Source organism: Pecten maximus, chromosome 4, assembly GCF_902652985.1.
Source record: "Pecten maximus chromosome 4, xPecMax1.1, whole genome shotgun sequence".
In the NCBI taxonomy this organism is placed as follows: Eukaryota; Metazoa; Mollusca; class Bivalvia; order Pectinida; family Pectinidae; genus Pecten; species Pecten maximus.
Window position 1 is genome coordinate 26,332,212 of NC_047018.1, and position 16,033 is coordinate 26,348,244.

The 16,033-nt window shown below is 36.8% G+C and overlaps 1 protein-coding gene across 1 annotated transcript; it reads left to right on the forward strand.

The window, feature by feature from the left end:
* Positions 1–2,610: 2,610 nt before the first annotated feature.
* Positions 2,611–14,689, forward strand: LOC117325638 (peroxisomal membrane protein PEX13-like). Its single transcript, XM_033882026.1, has 4 exons — positions 2,611–2,726; positions 6,399–7,123; positions 8,057–8,179; positions 11,710–14,689. The coding sequence occupies exons 1-4, from the start codon at positions 2,641–2,643 to the stop codon at positions 12,165–12,167; spliced, it is 1,392 nt and encodes a 463-aa protein (XP_033737917.1). The 5' UTR covers positions 2,611–2,640; the 3' UTR covers positions 12,168–14,689.
* Positions 14,690–16,033: the final 1,344 nt, after the last annotated feature.

Here is a 16,033-nt window from a genome sequence, read left to right on the forward strand (position 1 = left end):
GTGCTCATGTGTCGTACTGTCCTCTGACCGTCCGTACACGTGCTCATGTGTCGTACTGTCACCTGACTATCCATATACATGTTGATGTGTCGTACTGTCCACTCGCCGTCCATATACATGTTGATGTGTTGTACCGTCCATTCACAGTTATAAACACTAGGACAATTCAGCATTTGATGATGGGAAACATTACTTTTACTCATTGAAATACAATTGATCTAAATTTACCTTTAACTTCAGAAACAAACCGTAATTTTCATCAATATTAATGAGTTGCATACACTATTTAAAAAGAACAACAAAAAACACGCACTGTATTCAGGTATCCCGGACAGATGTTATATATAAACGCTATATACAATGGCAATTACAGGATCTACAGACAGATCAAAGGGATATGACGTATAAAAACATGTTAATGAACTTTTCAGTATATGGCTTGTTTGTGAAGCTTTGTGGATTCAGTATATGGCTTGTTTGTAAAGCTTTGTGGATTCAGTATATGGCTTGTTTGTGAAACTTTATGGAAACATTTGAAGAATGCCGAACAACGATGATAAGCATCCTGTCGAAACGAGTCCTGTTAACAAGTTGAAACGGACAAATGAGATTGCCATACAACTACTTATAGAAACGTGGGAAGGACTGTAGTTAAGGAGAAGCTATAGACTAGCAAGACACATATTTATATCTTATGTTCAGTTATTGAAAATTGAAATTCTGGTAAAAAGACCGGTCCGGGATATGTGAGACACAAGTATACCTCAATATTTCATTTTACACATATGATCACATATCGCTAGTATATCCCCAATTTTCCATTGTTCATATGATTACATATTAGTGGATTATACCCCACTATTTTACACATATGATTACATATTAGTGGATTATACCCCACTATTTTACACATATGATTACATATCGCTAGTATACCCCACTATTTTACACATATGATACATATCATTAGTATACCCCACTATTTTACACATATGATACATATCATTAGTATACCCCACTATTTTACACATATGATACATATCATTAGTATACCCCACTATTTTACACATATGATTACATATCATTAGTATACCCCACTATTTTACACATATGATACATATCATTAGTATACCTCACTATTTTACACATATGATTACATATCATTAGTATACCCCACTATTTTACACATATGATACATATCATTAGTATACCCCACTATTTTACACATATGATACATATCATTAGTATACCCCACTATTTTACACATATGATTATATATCCCTAGTATACCCCACTATTTTACACATATGATTAATATCGCTAGTATACCCCACTATTTTACACATATGATTACACATCAGCGGTATTCCCCACCACATCAAATTTCATAGATATCAGTAAGGTATACTTACTTATTTATTTCGAGATATAGGCGATACTGATTTATCACATGTGTATCAACATTTCAACACGAAGTTGAGATTATTGAAATTAGATATCCCGTCACGATCCTTTATTCACACCTATTAAGGTACAGCTGCACACGTGTTGCCAAGTATAAACTCGTACACAAGTTTGATTAAAATTATCTAGAAAGCATAGCAATAGTCATATTATGTTTTGTTGTAAAGGTTTTCTTCCTTTGTCTTGTTAAAATATATCTTTATTATATATTCGGTGGTAACTAAGTTAGCATGTTTTTTTCATATACATGTACTTGTAAAAAACGAATAAAAAGTGGACTTTTTTGTCTTCTCTAGCTTTCAACAGTTTTCTGTAAATGTTGGTAACCATTTTCAAATATTGTGAGATGCAATCTCTGAAGTCAAGTGTGTGTAGTAAGGGAAGCAACTCTTGTTAAATGTGTCTTGACACCGATTCACCACAACTCCCGGCCCAAAATATACTTTGTTTGCATTGTAAATATATGCACTGAGTATTAGGACTTTTTCTGTAACTGGTGTTTGTAATATTCGCTAAGCGCATATTTAAAAAAAAAATCTACGTGGGCTCAGTCACAAAAGACCGTTTTATAAATCTTGATGAAACAAGACGTTGCGCTTTGTCCCTCCCCGTCATTCTATATCCGTCTTCTGTCCGTCCTAACATGTCTACAGTCCGTACTTGCCTCTCTCCCGCCGTCCTAACCCGTTAACGTTACCTGTAACCCGTCCACCGATCCATACCTGTTTCAAACAATTCATTTCCATATATAGGAACCAGTGAAAACTACTCCCTTGTACTGATTTACTCCCGATATTTATCTTTATTATTATCATATTATTATTTTTTCGTATTTCAATAACTTTGCTGTACTAGGCTAACTACTTGCCTACCTTTCTAATGTTTCTTTATCCGTGGGGACTAACATACTGTATCAGTTCAGTCAATGTTTTTGAAGGTAAATAGTTTTCAGAGAAATAAAGGAGGAATGTTGTGCCAATGAATTGTTTTATTCTGTACATGTTTAGTTTTACAAAAAAAATGCAATGAAAATATTTATATTAAAATATATATATATAGATCTATGCCGGCGCCCCTTCTGGGCGTCGAACGTGTCTACTTTCGTTTTCATTCTGGCCTTGACCTTCGAACCAGTAAGAGATAAGCGCTCGTGTGAGATGGATCGGACTATGTAAAATGGCTGCGCCTCCGAAGCCTTGGGAAAGTCCAGGAGTAAACAGATTACAAAGCTCGCCTAGTGTACCATCAAACAACATGTCAGGGTACTTATTTTGTTGAAGACATGCTTTGCTAGATGTGTGTGTGTGTATGTTGATTTTTTTTCAGATCAGACATTCTGACAAGTACGATTTAATTTGAATCTAAATCCTTATGTATTGCGTCAGTACAGTACCTGGTCCTAAATTTTAACTTTTAAGTCGGGCAATTATACCAACATGTGTTTCCTAATATGAAATATGTTTATATGAATGTATTTGTTGATACCGTATTTTCTAGCTTATGCTATGTTGTCTACTAGTGAAAGGCCATGATAACTAAAAATCAAATGGTCTGTTTATCTTTATCTTTCCCAAATCTTGTCTCGTATGGAAAAGACAGGTCGCTATTGTTTTTGAGGTTTGAGTGATAAACGGTTAATCTTTAATTGATTTATTTTCGAATTTGTCCTCATACTAGATCATACTAGATACTAGACTTGATCTGCTAAAAATTACTTAAGGGGCCTCGATAGCTCAGTCGATTAAGAGCGCCAGCCATATAATCTCGGATGAAGATACGAGATGCATGATTGAGCGCTCCCTAGCAATGTCAGTTTGTTTTTCTCGGGAAGCTGAGAAACGGACTGGTCTTTGCTTAGGTGGTTGTGTACATGGGCAAGAAACTACTAAGAGAGGGTTCGGTTTGGAGAAGTTGATCAAAAAATGACCGTTCGAATTCCGGATATAATTGCATACATACCATACCTCCCGTCGTAAGACAAAATCTCCCTTATTTTCAAGTCATTTATTTCCTCCCGGCAGGAGAGCCTAAATTCACGTTTTTGTAATTCCCTCCGGTAATTTTGCCGATGCCATAAAATGTCCATATTCATGTCACGCAAAAAACTCCCTTATTTTAGGCAAAACTCCCTTAAAATAAATCTCATCAATCTCCCTTATTGGTCTCCTGAAAGTATGGCATGTATGTAATTGGTCGCACGATGTTTTGTTAGAATGTACCCGATTACAAACCGGCACGTTCGTACGAAGACAATTTGGTTTGTCTGGATAATATGAATATTATGAAAGTTAATCAATGTATATATTGCAGATTATAAATTATAAGAAAGTGAAATGGCTATAACTGTAGTTTTAAACAGTATTTTTATAGGGATTGGATTTCACTTTTATGTTAACCATGCTTTTATGGAGCAATTCCTCTAAGAACATATTCTATGGGGCGCGCTAGCGCCCCATTTAGAATATATTCTTAGAGGAATTGCTCCATAAAAGCATGGTTAACATAAAAGTGAAATCCAATCCCTATATTTACACTTACGGATGTTGTTTCTATAAGTCTTTGTGATTACAATATGTTTCTTTGTAAATAAAAAAAATCATATAAAAGTCGGACACAGTGGGAGGAGTAAATTATTAGAACAGCCATTGGTGACGCTTCACAACAAATTGAGACTTTTTTTCCGCGGTAAAAAATAGTTCTGTTTTTTATTATGATATTAACATAAATAACAAAAACATTTAGATAGATTATCATATTTAATATTGTCAAACATGTTATTTCAAATTAAAAAATAACCCTTTGTAACTTAAATTGTAAATGTAAACAAAGCCATGTGCTTGGCAAAAGTAGTTCCCGTACCCTGTCATATTTTCATACGCAAGTTCAAAGGTCAATGTTTCCATGCAAGAATGGTAAACAAATCGGTCTGGTATTGTTATATAGTGACAAAACTTTGCAAGTGTAAATATACATGTATAACAGCACTTTACAATTGACCTACATTTTGTTACATCCAGTAAAACTTCGTCATATGGATGGAGCTGATATGGAATATTTTACACATTGAATAATATAAAAGGGTGTGTAGATTTTTTGTTTCAATATTAATTACAATTGATCAGTTGATACTGGTCATATTTCCGACATCGGTATTGTCTAAAAAACATCACAGGCTTCATTTACGAACAACCCCCTTTGGGCCTCATTTAAATTAGATGCGAAACTCAGGCTTCTAGCTCTACTTGCATTGAGAAGATAAATGAACCGCCATGCTTCAATGAAGTGTGGCATTGTTTCATAATTGTTGTGTTGGTTATACACTAGGCCTACTGCCATAATACCCCTTGGGGTATATATTGGATACCTGTACAAATCACCTACAAGTATATGTAGGTCCCGAGACAATTAGGCTTCACACAATACCCATCACAGGTGTTGTTTCACGGTTGACTGGCCTGAACTCGTGTCATATTCGCTCAGGTAAGGCCGGTTTTTTAACAGGAACTGGACACAAAATCGGTCCGGTGTTCGGAATTCAGAGGGATCGGTATTTGGAAGTTTTTTAAAACTATAATAAAGAAGGACCAATTCCGTACAATATCAAATTGTTCGGTATTCAGAGGTGTTCGGTTTATAGAAGGTTCGGTTTTCGGAAGTTGCACTGTATATGGTTATTGGGTGGGGATCTCAACGGTTTCAAAAATATAACAAAGAAACTAAGTCCCTAGGGATGGGGAAAGACCACAGGGACTATTTTTTCATCATGATTGCGTTTATTTCTTTATGCCCAACAATGCTATATATGGTTATAGGGTAGGGATCTCAACGGTTTCAAAGATATATCAAAGAAACTAAGTCCATAGGGGTGGGGAAAGACTGCAGGGCCTCTTTTTTTCATCATGATTGTGTTTATCTCTTTATGCCACACAATGCTATATATATGGTTATAGGGTGGGGATCTCAACGGTTTCAAAAATATTACAAAGAAACTAAGTCCCTAGGGGTGGGGAAAGACTGCAGGGACTATTTTTTCATCACGATTGTGTTAATCTCTTTATGCCCAACAATGCTATACTGGTATATGGTTATAGGTTGGGAATCTCAATGGTTTCAAAGATATTACAAAGAAACTGTCCCTCGGGGTGAGGAAAGACCCCAGGGCCTATTTTCACATCATGATTGTGTTTATCTCTTTATGCCCAACAATGCTTTGTATGGTTATAGGGTGGGGATCTCAACGGTTTCAAAGATATATCAAAGAAACTAAGTCCCAAGGGCTGGAGAAAGACCCCCAGGGCCTATATTTATAACCGAATTGTATTTATCTCTTGATGCCCAGCAATACTACATGTATATACATGTATGGTTATGGGGTGGGGATTTCAAAGGTTTAAACTAGTAGCGATTTAAAGGATTTACCACAAAATCTGCTATTGGGCTCCGCCCCTCCAGTCCCAGGGGAGCCACACCCTCCATTTATACAAAGTTTGATCCCCTTTGCCAATAATGCTCAAGACCAAATTTTATCAAAATCCATTCAGGCATTCAGGACAAATAGGGATTTAAAGGATTTAACTCAGTTTCCCCTATTGGGCCATGCCCTTCCAGCCCCAGGGGAGCCACACCCTCTGTTTATAGTGTTTGATTCCCTTTGCCCAATAATGCTCCAGACTAAATTTCATTAAAATCCATTTAGGACTAGTAGCGATTGATAAAAAGAAGTTGACAGACGGACGGCAGATGATGGGGGCCGCACCACAACATAAGCTCAAAACAAAATCTCTTTAACTTGGTTAAAATGCTAAATTAATTGAGAAAGAAATAAAATGTACTGAAAGATTCATTGAAAATATCTGGTACATTGTATTTTGGCCTCATAAACACAGTCATATTTTTCTACAAAAAAGGGTAAAATTTTCTCTGTGTTGTTACAGACCAGGTGCACCACTCCCGCCATGTTGTACAGGACCAGCAGCAGGAATAAGCAGAGAGCCACCTCCACTGCCTGGCAGACCGTCCCAACAAGGCATGTATGGCAGTCGTATGTCCAGTATGTCTGGGTATGGAGGGGGATATGGTGGCATGGGGTATGGGTCCTCCTACATGAGTCCATACAGCAGTTTAGGTGGAGGCATGTATGGTAGTCCGTACAGCAGTATGGGTGGATATGGAATGGGCTACAACAGATATGGGATGAACGGACCCGAAGATCAGTATAATGGATTTACCCGGCAGGCAGAGGAGAGTTCCAGACAAGCCTTTCAGTCTGTTGAAAGTATTGTAAATGCATTTACATCTGTCAGTATGATGTTGGACTCAACATTTCAGGCAGTGTACAATTCCTTTCGAGCAGTACTTGGAGTGGCAGACAATTTTTCAAGACTGAAAATGCAATTAGGACAAGTTTTTTCTGCACTGGCTCTCTTTCGAATGATCCGATACATGTACAGGAAGTTGTTGGTATTGCTTCGCCTCAGACCAGCAGGATATGCAGAGGAAGCATGGACACAAGCCTCAGATACTGTAGAACAGCTTGCTGCTGAAGCTGCAAAAGATCCAAAGAAATCCTCCTGGCCAATCCTTGTGTTTTCTGGAATCATCCTCGGTGCACCTTGGTTGATATGGAAATTTATCAACAGAATGGCCGATCCAGCAGAAGGTAAAATAACCTGTAGTGTATGATTGATTGATAACGTAGTATTTGTGGGCACCATTTCAGTTTATGAGAGTGACATTTTAATGTCAACAACATTATATTTATATTTATAATGTTTACTATATTGTATTTATGTTTGTATTTTGCTATATCAATTTATCAAGATTTGCCACGTATTCATTTGAATTAGTAAAATGTCCACTTTATATGTTCTACCTTATTTACTAATAGTTATTTATCCAGCAAAAAGCCAAGGAGAACACACATCTAAAAGTAGGTCATGGGTGTATAAATAGGTTTTGTTGGCACTTCTATAGATGGAATCAGTTACTGCAAGATTGTGGTAGTCAAAGTTGAGGGTTCAAAGGTCATACTTTTCCTCTTTTAAAGTAAAACATTAATTTTAGTACAGAATATCTCATGAAGATCTAAACAGATTTCAGTTTTACACCCACATCAGGTAGTACATAACTTAACATCATTTTTACGAGATTTTATGACACAGGCAAAGAAGAAGAAAAAAATCAAAAGTGCCAGCTACAAAAGGCATATACATGTAGCTATAAAGTTGTTTGTAGGTAGGAAGGTAACAACAGATTAGGTAGGAAGGAAACAACAGATTCGGTAGGAAGGCAACAACAGATTAGGTAGGAAGTAAGCAACAGATTTGGTAGGAAGGAAACAACAGATTTGGTAGGAAGGAAACAACAGATTTGGTAGGAAGGTAACAACAGATTAGGTAGGAAGTAAACAACAGATTTGGTAGGAATAGAAATACATTAAATGTTGATGAGGCAGAAATCAACAACAAGCAATTAGCACAATAATACAAACTATGTGGAAACAGTATAATTTGGTTGATCCTTTATTTATTTGTTTCTTGGACTAACACATTGATGATTTCATATTCTTCAGTTATTGTTTATATTTCTACAGAGAAAAATTGGGCATCAGGTGAAGAAGATCACTTTGTGGCTCGAGCCGAGTTTGACTTTAAAGGTGAATCAAGCAATGAGCTGTCCTTCAGTGCTGGACAAAACATCAACATCGCTCCTAAAGGTTAGTCCCACTTACATCAACATCGCTCCTAAAGGTTAGTCCCACTTACATCAACATCGCTCCTAAAGGTTAGTCCCACTTACATCAACATCGCTCCTAAAGGTTAGTCCCACTTACATCAACATCGCTCCTAAAGGTTAGTCCCACTTACATCAACATCGCTCCTAAAGGTTAGTCCCACTTACATCAACATCACTCCTAAAGGTTAGTCCCAATTACATCAACATCGCTCCTAAAGGTTAGTCCCACTTACATCAACATCGCTCCTAAAGGTTAGTCCCAGTTACATCAACATCACTCCTAAAGGTTAGTCCCACTTACATCAACATCGCTCCTAAAGGTTAGTCCCAGTTACATCAACATCGGTCCTAAAGGTTCCCACTTACATCAACATCGCTCATAAAGGTTAGTCCCACTTACATCAACATCGCTCCTAAAGGTTAGTCCCTGTTACATCAACATCACTCCTAAAGGTTAGTCCCACTTACATCAACATGGCTCCTAAAGGTTAGTCCCAATTACATCAACATCGCTCCTAAAGGTTAGTCCCACTTACATCAACATTGCCCCTAAAGGTTAGTCCCAATTACATCAACATCGCTCCTAAAGGTTAGTCCCACTTACATCAACATCGCTCCTAAAGGTCAGTCCCTGTTACATCAACATCGCTCCTAAAGGTTAGTCCCACTTACATCAACATCGCTCCTAAAGGTAAGTCCCACTTACATCAACATCGCTCCTAAAGGTCAGTCCCTGTTACATCAACATCGCTCCTAAAGGTTAGTCCCACTTACATCAACATCGCTCCTAAAGGTAAGTCCCACTTACATCAACATCGCTCCTAAAGGTTAGTCCCACTTACATCAACATCGCTCCTAAAGGTTAGTCCCACTTACATCAACATCGCTCCTAAAGGTAAGTCCCACTTACATCAACATCGCTCCTAAAGGTTAGTCCCAGGTACATCAACATCGCTCCTAAAGGTTAGTCCCAGTTACATCAACATCGCTCCTAAAGGTAAGTCCCAGTTACATCAACATCGCTCCTAAAGGTTAGTCCCACTTACATCAACATCACTCCTAAAGGTTAGTCCCAGTTACATCAACATCGCTCCTAAAGGTAAGTCCCAGTTACATCAACATCGCTCCTAAAGGTTAGTCTCAGTTACATCAACATCACTCCTAAAGGTTAGTCCCACTTACATCAACATCGCTCCTAAAGGTTAGTCCCACGTACATCAACATCACTCCTAAAGGTTAGTCCCAGTTACATCAACATCGCTCCTAAAGGTTAGTCCCACTTACATCAACATCGCTCCTAAAGGTTAGTCCCAGTTACATCAACATCGCTCCTAAAGGTTAGTCCCACTTACATCAACATCGCTCCTAAAGGTAAGTCCCACTTACATCAACATCGCTCCTAAAGGTTAGTCCCACTTACATCAACATCGCTCCTAAAGGTTAGTCCCACTTACATCAACATCGCTCCTAAAGGTTAGTCCCACTTACATCAACATCGCTCCTAAAGGTTAGTCCCACTTACATCAACATCGCTCCTAAAGGTTAGTCCCACTTACATCAACATCGCTCCTAAAGGTTAGTCCCACTTACATCAACATCGCTCCTAAAGGTTAGTCCCACTTACATCAACATCGCTCCTAAAGGTTAGTCCCACTTACATCAACATCGCTCCTAAAGGTTAGTCCCAATTACATCAACATCGCTCCTAAAGGTAGTCCCACTTACATCAACATCGCTCCTAAAGGTAAGTCCCACTTACATCAACATCGCTCCTAAAGGTTAGTCCCACTTACATCAACATCGCTCCTAAAGGTTAGTCCCAGGTACATCAACATCGCTCCTAAAGGTTAGTCCCAGTTACATCAACATCGCTCCTAAAGGTTAGTCCCACTTACATCAACATCGCTCCTAAAGGTTAGTCCCACTTACATCAACATCGCTCCTAAAGGTTAGTCCCACTTACATCAACATCGCTCCTAAAGGTTAGTCCCACTTACATCAACATCGCTCCTAAAGGTTAGTCCCAGTTACATCAACATCGCTCCTAAAGGTTAGTCCCACTTACATCAACATCGCTCCTAAAGGTTAGTCCCACTTACATCAACATCGCTCCTAAAGGTTAGTCCCACTTACATCAACATCGCTCCTAAAGGTTAGTCCCACTTACATCAACATCACTCCTAAAGGTTAGTCCCACTTACATCAACATCACTCCTAAAGGTAAGTCCCAATTACATCAACATCACTCCTAAAGGTAAGTCCCACTTACATCAGTTCTGATGTGTAGTATACACTCGACAACCTTCCCTAATATGTTCCTGATTTTAAACACTTAATGTAGACATGGATTATCAGTAAATGTAGACATGGATTATCAGTAAATGTAGACCTGGATTATCAGTAAATGTAGACATGGATTATCAGTAAATGTAGACATGGATTATCAGTAAATGTAGACATGGATTATCAGTAAATGTAGACCTGGATTATCAGTAAATGTAGACATGGATTATCAGTAAATGTAGACATGGATTATCAGTAAATGTAGACATGGATTATCAGTAAATGTAGACATGGATTATATGTAGACATGGATTATCAGTAAATGTAGACATGGATTATCAGTAAAAGTGATGTTATTGTTGATAATTTGAAAATCAGAAAAGCAGGTTAAAATATGTAATTTATATTTAAAGGTATCAGTTTGTCAAAAGGAGATCTAGTGATCTTTACTGAGTGTTGAAATTTAGAACAAATGCAATCCTCCTATGGAATTTCCAAGAAGTTAGTAATTATGTCCAGTTGTGTGTTTCCTGTTTTACAATTTGTATTTTAAATGCTGGTGTGTATTATAGACAATCATGCTATTGACATTGTCAATCATTACATGTAACATACATTAACTTTTTGGTATTGAATTGATCACATCTGGTGACTATATGAAGAACATGACAGTTCAGGCAAATTTTATAGATTGAGAGTCTAGCCAGTAATAGAATGTGTGTTTGCTTGGATATTAAGTTCGAGTATTATTTCATAAAAATCATAATTTGGCATTGTTTATATTAATGCCTTTAAAGTGTGTTTTTTAATGTTTTTTTATGAATGAAAGCACACTGATAGTTGTAAACATTTGTCCAAATGTTGGTAAAAACATAGATACATGTACAGTGCAACTTCCGAAAACCGAACCTTCTAAAAACCGAACACCTCTGAATACCGAACGAATTGACATTGTACGGAATTGGTCCTTCTTTATTATTGTATTGAAAAACTTCCAAATACCGATCCCTCTGAATTCCGAACACCGGACCGATTTTGTACTAGCAAACAAATTGGAACACTGACTTAAATTGTTTGAGGGGGTTGGGGGAGGGGGCTGACTGGTATTGTAGAGTTTCTTGTATAGTAGAGTTTCATAAAAAAATATTTAATCTTTAATTTTATAACATAAAATCAGGTACTTATAGTTGCTGGTTTTCATATTTTGTTTTCTTTTTAAAATTTTAGAGCTACAGCCAAGAATGAAGGGTTGGCTTTTGGGTAGTATCGATGGAAAGAAAACGGGCATCCTTCCTGCTAATTATGTGAAAGTGTTGGGCAAGAAGAGAGGAACTCGCTACACTGAAGCAGTTGCTCTAGAGAATGCCCTTACTCCACTCAACCCTACACAAGCTATCCCCCAGATTGATCCCCAACAAGAAAAGTCCTGTTGCAAAAGTACACCACAACAAGAAAACTCATTTCCTCAAAGTGTGCCTCAACAAGAAAAGTCCTGTTGCCATGGTTCCAGTAAGCCTGTGTCAGTGTTAGACAGCATACCAGAGGGTCAGGCTTTGGAAGACGTCTTCCAGAGTGACCGTAACCAAGGAAGCATGCCTAGTACTGATTCCAGTGTCAGCAACACCACCATCAACGATATGAATGCTGAGGACATTTTGGGTGGGAATACAAATAATCTTGATTGATACTTTGTGAACCACCAGTGTAAGCTGTTTAAGTCTTTCATTTATGTACTGTAGATATTTTTCAGGAATATCAATATTTGTGATTAACTGTTGTGGTACCCCATCTAAGAACATTACCAAAAAAAAGGTGTATAATATTCCTACTATCCATTGAATGACTTGTTTCACATAGCAATGTCAGACTTATCGGTTAAATTTTTAGTTCAGTTTGGCAAATGAATACATGCAGGTGAAAAAAACAGAGAATACCCGTATTTTATCTAGCAAACAAGAAAATATAGGGAAACAATGGCGAAAGGTATGACATTAGTGCTGCAACGATACGCTTCCCTCACGATACGATACGTATCACGATACTTGTCTCACGGTACGATACGTATCACGGTACTTGTCTCACGGTACGATACGTATCACGGTACATTTACATTAGTTTATCCTGTCTGAAAATTGGAGGGATACAAACATAAATCCAGGGGTACTATCATGAATTCACTAGTCAAGGTTACTTATTTCTACAAATTTAGACATCACATTACAGCTGTAATTATAAAAAATGTTAATAAAGTTTAATTAAAAAAAATTGACTCTTAAAAGTTTTGACATGCTTATTATCAATAAGGCATTTTGACAATTGACACATTGGGTTAATACAGAACGTATATGTTTTATAAAGATTAATTGTTTTCTTCTTAAATTATCTAATTTAAATCTCGAATTAGTTGTTTTCAATTAGAATTTTACTCAATTTCCAATTGATCTGGGCCTGTTCGTTTATGAGGACAAACCGGTTCGTCAGTATTCAAATGTAATATTTCAAACATTCAATTCAATTCAAATTTATTCCGATAATACTGATAGTAACGTTACTGCAGTAGGCCTATCTTAACGGACTAGCAAATGTTAATACATGCCTAAGAAGTCTTTGTCAAGGCTCGTCTGAAAGTAGTATAAAATCACCAGGTCTGTCTTTATTTCATAAACTAACAACACTGGTCCAACCTTTTGTACCGCAAAAACGAAAACGGCCCTGTGAACATTTACGCACGATAAACATGATTGGTGTACGCTGTACGATCTGTAGCAAAATTACGCCTTTAATGAAGTATCGAGAAACATTATTCAGGTTAGGAAATAACCTAGATCTCTGAGTCGTCATCAGCCAATCAAAATACAGGATTCCTGACAGTAGATCGGGAAGACTTCTTCTCGACAATTTTGATTCTTAAATGATTTTAAATAAATTTAAACCACCTGTTTCAGCTAAACGGATCCAGAAAAGTTCCTATATATATAAAATTTAAATGAGCGATACAAATTACTGCGCTGAAAATTGGAAACGGCCTGAACCGTGAGCGTACCGTGATGCGAGATCAAAATACTGTGAACCGAACCGTGCCACTTATACCGCGATATACCGTACCACGGATTACCGTTGCAGCACTATATGACGTGTTGTAAAATTCATACGAAGATTATGTGAAAGGATGATGCAGACATATACATTGTATAGGAATCTGATCAGTTTGAATAGTCTGTATCAACAGATTTTGACAGAAAAGGTCAGACAATCATGTCTTCAGTACATCTGCTCTACTACATGTACAATATGTCAGCTGAAAAACTTCACTGTGTTTTGTTGTATTTCAACATAACCCAAACCCCCACCGTTCTATCTTGACATATCAAATCCCTTTTTATAAATGGTAGAGTGTCTTTGAACAAATTGATCTGATGCATTAGCTATTTGAGTGCCATGTCTGGGCTATGTAATGATACTGAGTTACAAATGTCAGTCCTTGGATTGTAAGAATTTATACACTTGTCATCTCAGACGGGGTAGCTCGGCAGTAATGGATTGGGAATCATTGTCAGGATATATTTTCTTAAATCACTGTTAATCCTAGACGTTTTTTTTTTGTGAAATAGAATTATGAATTTTTTATCCTTTTTGCATACAATACAAACAATATGGTGGTACATTGTTTGGTCAACTTGTCATTTTTTTTATTTATAAACAAATATTTTGTATTTGAAAATTGTCACTCAAAGCGATACAATATATCCTGTAGGTAAATGGCCATACTTTGCTCAGTCTGTCCACAACATTTCTGAAGTGCCCTATGTAGTGAGTGTGACCATAGTTCATCTAACAAAAGTTAGAGGGGTATATTGGAATCAGCTAATCTGTCTGTTTGTAGAAAATCGTTAATGTTGTTTGGACATCTTTAATTTGTGGACAAATTTCAATGAAAACTACACAGGAATGTCTGGGATGAAACTTTTGAGAATGATTAAAAAAATAGCTGTGGTCAAACAGAGAATAAAATAACAACCAGATTGTTACAGGTCTTTGGGTCAACAGGTGAAAAGTGTTCACAATTTTAGATTTTGATACCTTTGTCAGTAAGGAGTCCCATTTTTATTAGACTTTTAATCACAAAATCATACCAGCACATGAATGTTTATTTTCTGTAAAGGACAAATCAACCTTATTTCACAAGAATATATGAATATAATATCAATAACAACTCCTCAGTACTTTCAGTACTTTGATTTTCATGATAAAAATAATGTATCCTAAATGTAACCTACATCAAATTGTTTTGTTTCATCTACTCTGGGTGCATTTACATTCACAGCTTGATTTTGAATTTAGGCATGTAAATTTGCTTTTATTGTTTTTTTTATTTTGTTTTGATGAAACACATAATATTCAGAGCATTGACATTTATTAAGATTTGTTTAAAAAAAAAAAAAAAAGACCATTTGCTGAGTATGTGATGGCAACTATATTAATTTATTGATTGATGTTATTATGAATTATTATCATTTGTTTGTGATTTAAAACTGTAAACTTTCAAATGTTTATGTATCAGTTAATTTGAAAATTATGTAATAAATCAGATTTGTATGAAATGTAACTTTGTTGGTTTATTAAGTTTTAGCTCACCTGGTCCAAACTAGCAGTAAGTTAGTTTTAGCTCACCTGGTCCAAAATAGCAGTAAGCTTATGGCATGGTAGGCTATCTCTTGTCTGTCCGTTTGGTCAACTTTTTCTTCAAAATACTATTGGCACTTCATATCAAATGTTACTTTCTACAAATGGTACGTGGTAAATGTGTCGACCTACCGGTCCCTTGGTCAAGCTTTGACTGATTGAGCGATTTGTATTGTTTACAAATACAACGATGTGACAGAAATGTAAAAAATACATCCGTTGCTACCTAGTTGTGCCAATTCAGTTTTGATTTTGGATCAGAAAAACAAAATAGCTGATAGCCATCTTGGATTTTGATAATTGAAGTTTGTTATCAATATTTCTAGAAAAAGTACTGGAGAGATATTCCTTAAACTTGTGTGTAGGTTCTCCTTGGTCCCTTGTTGTGCCAAATGCTATTCAGAAAGGCGGCCATCTTGTATTTTGAGAATTATATATTGTTATTGCTATTTTCTTTAAAAGTACTGGAGAGATATTCCTTAAACTTCACATGTAGGTTTCCCTTCGTACAAAAACAAGAGGCCCATGGGCCTTGACAGTACCCTAAGTTTTGAAATATTTCAGTTAATTTAATTGACCCTTTTTGGCCCCATTCATCAGTCCAAAAGGTCAGTCAGTCAGGGCCAACATGTACATTCCATTAAGCTGTCATCCCATGCTGAAATGTTAACAATGAGTTCCAATAGAAATCAAACAAGTAATTGTCAAAAATGTGATTTACCTATATAAACTATGGTCTAGTTTACCCCCTCCCCAGATTTTGGCTCTGCCCCTCCGGCCCCTTGTTGGGTGGGAACCATATAAATCACAATTTGGTTGACCTCTATCCATAGAAGCTTCCTGCCAAATTTCATTGAATTTGGTTCAG

Bases quoted from the DNA above. Each gene is read 5' to 3' on its own strand.
- LOC117325638 (XM_033882026.1), top strand. From the start codon at position 2,641: ATGGCTGCGCCTCCGAAGCCTTGGGAAAGTCCAGGAGTAAACAGATTA. The intron at 2,727-6,398 runs GTACTTATTTTG...GTGTTGTTACAG, and splicing joins CCATCAAACAACATGTCAGG to ACCAGGTGCACCACTCCCGC. The intron at 7,124-8,056 runs GTAAAATAACCT...ATATTTCTACAG, and splicing joins AATGGCCGATCCAGCAGAAG to AGAAAAATTGGGCATCAGGT.